General features: G+C 43.0%; 1 protein-coding gene across 1 annotated transcript in view; it reads left to right on the top strand.

The window, feature by feature from the left end:
• Positions 1–6,683, top strand: part of Prdm6 (PR/SET domain 6) — a 101,808-nt gene extending 95,125 nt beyond the window's left edge. Inside the window, exon 7 of the mRNA XM_028777233.1 lies at positions 5,794–6,683. Coding sequence (XP_028633066.1) covers positions 5,794–5,908 — 115 coding nt within the window. The 3' untranslated portion in view covers positions 5,909–6,683. The remainder of the gene's footprint in view (positions 1–5,793) is intronic.
• The last annotated feature ends 384 nt before the right edge of the window (positions 6,684–7,067 follow it).

The raw sequence follows: 7,067 nt of genomic DNA on the forward strand, positions 1-7,067 counted from the left end.
GGAGAAGAGGCTATTTCCTGGAGTTCAAACCACACGTTAGGCTGGTGGTCTCAGAATAGTTGGACTGATAAACTCTTTTCTCTTAGCTCGGTTACATTTCTACTTGTTTCCTGTACTTGCTTTCCCTACTTGTGAAAGAAAAATTTAAAACTCAGGTGGCCAGCCATATTTACCTTCTGAAGGACAAGCACAAGCAGGACAGGAAGTGATTCTGGCAATAGGAGACTAAACTTGCTTGGTCTCCGCCAAGAAGTTTCTCATTCTGTGCTTATCCTAAGGCCAAGTACAGCTCATGGTAACAGTGTACTATTGGTCTTGTCACAGGGACCTGCCTGCCTCACTGGTCTGTCAACCAAGGGAGGGGCTCATAAAAGCCTACTGTCTTTTACTGCTATCTATCATCCTTTAAAAAATATTGATTAATTGATTAATTATTTTTTGTGTGTGTCTGCATATATGTGGGCATATATGTGTCATGGTGTATGTGTAGAGATCAGAAGACAAGCTGGTTCCCTCCTTCTGCCATGTGGGTCCTGAGGAGCAAACTCAAGCTGTCAAGCTTGGTGGCAAGCACCTTCACCTGCTGAGCTGTCTTTCTAGTCACTCCATCATTGTTACCTGTGTTCCTTAAAGGTTTAATTTGCTATATTATTAGTAAACAACAACAACAAGACAGTGATGATTTTTGTCTATGCACTTGCTTACTACATAAGTCTTCTGGCTAAGTGGGACAGGATAGTGCCTAAACAAACAAACAAACAAACAAACAAAAAATCAAACATACCAACCAAGCTCTGACCCTAGAGGATTCAATAGCCCAAAGAGGCCACATTTCTCTAATCCAGAGAGGGGCCAGTTGGCATGTCCCTATCTTAAAAATTCCCTGCCTTGGGTGTTTGTGGCCTGCCTGATGGATGTTGTCATCAGGCCCAATTCTCAAGGGCTCACAGATACAGGCTTTGCAGCTGTTCTGGAGTTAGGAGGTAACTGTGGCACTTAGAATTTGGGAAGACTGAGGACCGACCCCATTGGTCCCATATATTAGAGAGGGTAGTCACATGGATTCAGTGCCAGGAATCAAATTGATTTTTATCTCGTTGCAGTGTAAATAGATTTTAGTAATTAATTGAAGCGGTTTGGGGGTCAAGATGGGAAATAGATTTCTATTAATGTTAAGGTGTTACTTATGTGTAACCTCGTTGACTCCACTCAGTTTTTTTCTTTAACATCCTGTTTTTGTCATGTTTCCAATAGAGTTGCCATCTTAACTTAATTTTAATTCATCAGGGTAATATTCGAAGTGCTTCAGTAATTGTCTTTCCCCTCCTTTCCGACAGTATTGTCCTTTTGTTCATGCCTGTTTTCAATCTGGGAATAACAACTGAACAAAAGATCACGAAGCAGACAGGTTGTTGGATAACATTCTATCTGGCTGTTTTAGTCTGGTTTCTTCTTGCTTTTGGCAAAATAGCCACATGTTATCGTATTTTTGGGCATTTAAAATGATCAAATTATATATATATGCCCAGGGGAGAGCTGAGTGCATGCTTTACTTTGAAAGTGCAAGATTTAAACATCTTCTAGGAAATGGAAAGCTAAATCCTTCAGTGTATACAAGATCTCTCGGGGTTGTAGTATTGCAAAGGAGTTTGAGAATCTTCTAACCCAGACCGTGGATATCCAACCCATGGACATTTGTAAATATTATGAAGATATCTTTTTACAAGCTTATAAAACAAACATTAAAAAAAAACCTTCTTGTTGCAGATTAGTCAATAAAAATGGTTTCACCACCACAGTTAATTTTACTACTTCAGCTAATGGGCATTGCCTTAAACAACGTTGCAGAGGCTGAAAAGAATCTTGTAAAGATGCACAAGCCTAAACTCTAAGCCCAAGACAACTTCTACATAGAAGACCCGGTGGCTTCATCTCTAACGTGTCCCCTTGATCGAAGAGGTCTTCTTGGCATCTCCAGGATGAGCAGAGACCAAGTCTGCGGGTCAGGAAAAGTCACTTCATTGTACTTAGCTCTGATGCTCAGGACTTAGCTGGAGGGACATGGAAGCTGCTGGCCTCCCAAGGGGGCCAGGCAAGTGGTTGTGTAGAGCTGGGCTTCCTGCAGGCTTTGCCTCACATCTAATTACCTGGAACCTCCCCTGAAGAACCTACGTCCTAAATTCTAGGTAGACCCTGAGCCTGTCAAGAGCTAACCTAGGCCGAAGTCTTGGAATTTCTAAGTTAAAGCCTCCCCATAAGAAAACAAAGGACTGGATCAAAGGCTTTAGCTTTTAGTTTGCTACGTGAGTCGGAAGTCTTGGGACACACGGGAAAAGATCATTTCACATAACACCAATAGTTAGGCACGGTACGGCAGGAAGGATAGTTGGTGGAGTTGTTGGAGGGCTCTCAGTGAGGACTCATTTCTCTCGCTCTTTGCTAAATGAGTTAAACCTCTCCCAAGGTTTGGAGTAGAGGATGTATTTGACCTAAGAAGCTGCACAAGCAAGCCAGGACTTGCCCTAGGAGACTCCACTGTTTTTTAGGAGCAAGGGAAACATACTCACCATGATGTTTCTGCCTTCAGTAAAGGGAGTTTTTCTCAGAAAAAGAAAAAAAAAGAAAAAGAAAGAAACAAAAGAGAATTATAAACAATGTCCACTGTTTAAGCAAGACATAGATAAAAATCAAAACAACTCTGAAAATACACATTAAGCATTTACCATGTCCAAAGTCCTGGGCAGTTCAGTCCAGTTTGAGTATTTTTATGGCACATGGAAGATGCGCAGAAAGATTCTTGCAGGTTTTCTGTGTACTACAACTTTACATCATCTTGTGATGTTTCAATTCACATGGTCCAATCAACCGCCACAGTTACAAAAGAAGGATGTCAAACTGAAAAGGGAAATCAAGGCTAATTCAGACTCTCATACCTGTAGGAAGTTGGGGACTTTCTGTTTGCTGAGGCGTTTGGAAGACTTTCCACATGTATGTGTCCGTGATGTTCCCTTCAAGGCTGTGACATCAGTGCCCGTGCCAAGGGAAGGCACAAGATTGCAATTCAGGGTTAAATGGCAGCTCAGCTGAAGCCCTCTTCTGACCTCCCAGAACCAAGGTACTTGACGGAGTAGGTCTTTCTAATGAGTTCCATGAAGCTTTGAAAATAATTCAGAGAGATTTTTTATCTAGAGTTTAGGACAATGGATATAAAACTTGAAACCCCAATCTTATTTTTTTTTAAAAGATATTCTTACAAGTGATGTCGTTAATTCCCTAAATATATAAATTTTTATTCCCAAACCACATAGATACTATATCTAATAATCCATATTTCCCAAGGAGAGGGAATTCCCCAGGGTAGGATATAAATTCAAATAATTTTTCCACATCTGCATGTTATTTTCTTCTATTTGGTGACTAGACATGATCTTTGCCCACAAAGGAGTGGTCTTCTTTCGAACTCCATAGATGGGGAGAGTTTTCTGATGCTTATAACATGCCCAGAAATCTCACTGAGCCATTTATCAAACCCTGGAGAAGAAAGAGACTTTCCTTTTGCTGTCCTCATCTTGCTTGGACATTTGAGTACCACATACAGATACAGACTTCAGCCCTACAGATACGGGCCTCTTGTGCATGAATTCTTCACATTTTAATATACAGGATGAGCAGGGTGAAGGAAGGCACAGCCAGGTAAATTGTCATTCCTCACAATTGTTCAAGCCATTTTTGCTCTCCTTGAAATTGATCCCACAGCTTCAAAATTAAAAAAAAAAGAAATACAATAATTTGAAAGTTTGTCAAGTAGTGAAAGGTAGTATATTTCAACACACTAATCCAGTAACTAATCAGTTTTCTAATAAACAATCAGCAGTTCGCTATCGTGTCATCAGCACTCCAGGAGCTCTGGAGAGGGGATGAGCTGCCCGTGGACGTTAATGAATACACCAAAAATCATTAGGTGATCAATACTTCTGAGTTATTTTCATTGAGCTGATAGGTCTGATACATTAAAGCTGACATTGTACATTTGTCAAGATCACTGTGCAGTTTTTAACAGTGGAGCGGGCTGCTAAAAATATTCCCTGAAAGACAATCAAAGAAACACAACTTCTTCATCCTGACACGCACAGCCGGCATGGGAGCCTGGAAACTTTAAAGCAGAGGTTCTCAACCTGTGGGTTGCGACCCTTGGGCAAACCTCTATCTCCAAAAGCCATTGGCATCACGATGCTTACCAGTAGCAGAATTACAGTTATGAAGTAGCAATGAAAATAATGCTATGGTTGGAGGTCACCACAACATGAGAAACAGTATTAAAGGGTCACAGCACTAGGAAGGTTGAGAACCACTGCTTTAAATCCTGTAGCCAAACTCCAGCCTCCCCGCAATCTCAGGCATTTGAGAATCTCTAAGCTGGATGGATGTGCGCTATTTCTCTGGCTAATTCTGTACACGATTTACTAAAGAGGAAAGAAACAGGAACACTCCCCAGACAGTGGGATGTGTGGCTTCCTCATCTGTGGCAGGACGGTAGGCCTTCTCCAGGTTGCTTGTGCCTATGCTCCAACAGTGTAGGGTTCTGAGACCCAGTGAGTTTTAGAAGAAGGTTGTTGTAGCTCCTCTCGAGTGCCTTTTTCTTCAAAAGTTTGAGGAAGTAATAGAAAAGGGATTGCCAGTGTGGCTGTCTAGTCTGATCTTGGTTGAGGTAGCCCAGACAGGTAAGGTGGTGATAGAGGAGTCACTGTATAATCTATAATCCTAGGTTGCTGCCGTGGTGTGTGTGTGTGTGTGTGTGTGTATGTATGTATGTACAGAGTCAAGTATGGCAGCCACAGAAACACAGACGCAAGATTGTGTGTGTGTGTTATGTTTTTAGTAGATTAAGTAACTAGGATGCTAGAGTGTGGGTTTTGTGGAAGACAGGAATTGGCCCAGTTTCTCTGGATTACAATCTCTTTAGCAAAGGAGAGGCACTTTTGAAGCAAAATGCTTTTCTCCTCTCAGATACCTGGGCCCACATTATATACTGTACTCTCTATAGGGTTGAGCCTCTTAAACCATCCCAGTATCCTGATTCCCAGTTTTCTAAGTCATCCTATTTTCACCGAAGCAAACTCTAGTCTTAGAAATTATTTTAACCCTAAATTTGCTTGGGCTGTGACACTGTAATTAGTGTTAGCAAAAAAAAAAAAAAAAAAAAAAAAATCAGGTACCTATCCCTGATTTTCCCCCCCCCGCCCCTCCCCCCCCCTCACCCCCCCCCTCATCTCTTTCCCCCCCCCCCCCAATTCCCATAATCTCTGAAAAGGAAGGCATTGCATCCACGAGTTTCCAAATTTTGCGATGATTAGCTTTCTGGCTGTTGTTGCTAAGGGGAGAATTCTGGGTTTTAAATTAGCAGCAGGTGAAATTCTATTTGTCATCAATTTCTCTGTGGGGTTACGGAGCAGAAAACTGCAGACAAGCTGCTGCTTTGATGGCTCACTCCTAAAAATCTCTTTTTGTTCTTTATCTATTTGAACTGACAGTGATCAGAGCTGCAGCAGGACAGGCCTCTCTGGAGAAATCACCTTCCCCCGGCCTATTGACAGGTCCCTCTGTTCCACATCAGACGGGCTTTGTCCCATCCCAGGCATCCAGGCCTCGGAAGGAGCCACCAATTAAACCTCTTGAGCCAGTAAAATCTGAAGCGGCTTTGGAGTGTCTGTTCTGATTAGTCAGGATAAGAGGAAGCCTATCACCCTGAAGGCCCCGCACCCTGGTCTCAATTTTCTCTCTTGCCTCCACCAGGTGCGAGAGGTGCGAGAGGAGCTTCACCCAGGCCACGCAGCTGAGTCGACACCAGCGCATGCCCAATGAGTGCAAGCCGATAACCGAGAGCCCGGAATCAATCGAAGTGGATTAACTGATTGACTGGCCGGAATTAAACAGCAAGGAAAGTCATGATTAAATGTCACGGACACTTAAGCAAAACCAAAGATTTCCTCTGAACAACTTTCAATCAGACCCAGAAAACCAAAAGCAGTAATAAAATAAGTAAGATGTTAAGAGATATTGATCCTGGCGTGGAAGTCAGACCAGGCAAGAGATTATTTATTTATGACTAGAGATGAGACAGATTTCCGTGGACTGCTCACCTGGGAGGGCTAGTGTTTCCAGGGCCAACCATGTGTTTGCTTTATTTCTCAAAAGCTTTTTAAAAACTGTTATTTAATACCAAAGGGAGGATTCCTCTGCCCACAGTTGTAAGAACGCACAGGGGCTTGGTTCTCGTCGCACCTTTTTTTTCTAGTAGCATGTTTCAAGGGGACCCGTTCTATGGCCTTCCTCCTGTCTAGGGCTGGCTCGCCCCATGTTGATTACCCCAGCAAGGAAGGCTGAAGCCCAAGCAAGAACCTGGCTAAAGCGGTCGCCTGCAGCCTCGGAGGCAGCCCAGTTCCATAGTTCCACTCCTGATGCACTTTCATGGGGCTTCTCCTCCCACCCCACAGCCTGGAACTGACGCTGGAGAAGGAAGAAATTGGTGTCAGACGCCAACTCAAAGGATGAATGAGGAGGACTTGCTTTGTCCTGTCCGGATCTCAAACACATTTAAAAGTGTACGGAGCTTCATAATACAATAGATTGTTCTGAAGCAGCTAGTTGAGAAAATGTTGGTTTCAATAACATTTTAGCTTGAGAAAAATGAAAACAGAAATAAAGTTCTTTGGTCTGAGGCTGAAGCTAAGGTGTTAGGCCTGGAGTGATTGCATTGTCGTTGTTTCTGGGCAAGGGTTGGATGTGTGAGTAGTCATGTTCGGACCCACTGGCAGATTCAGTTTGGGCAATGGCATCTTCCTCACACAGGGAAACCCTGGAGGCTTCTTCACTCCCTGCTAAGTGTGGCAGAATTATTGCCAAAGAAATAGGGAGGAGAATCAGCCAGACAGGAAAACACTGTGAGAAGGTAGCCTAGCAAAGGAGGGGTTGGCCCAGACTGCCAGGGGTAACTTCTGTTATCAATAGGGATCACCTTTTCCTCTCTTAAGATTGATTGATCAAAAGAAAAAGAGCCATGTATATAC

This window comes from Grammomys surdaster, unplaced genomic scaffold (assembly GCF_004785775.1).
Source record: "Grammomys surdaster isolate TR1022 unplaced genomic scaffold, NIH_TR_1.0 278, whole genome shotgun sequence".
In the NCBI taxonomy this organism is placed as follows: domain Eukaryota; kingdom Metazoa; phylum Chordata; class Mammalia; order Rodentia; family Muridae; genus Grammomys; species Grammomys surdaster.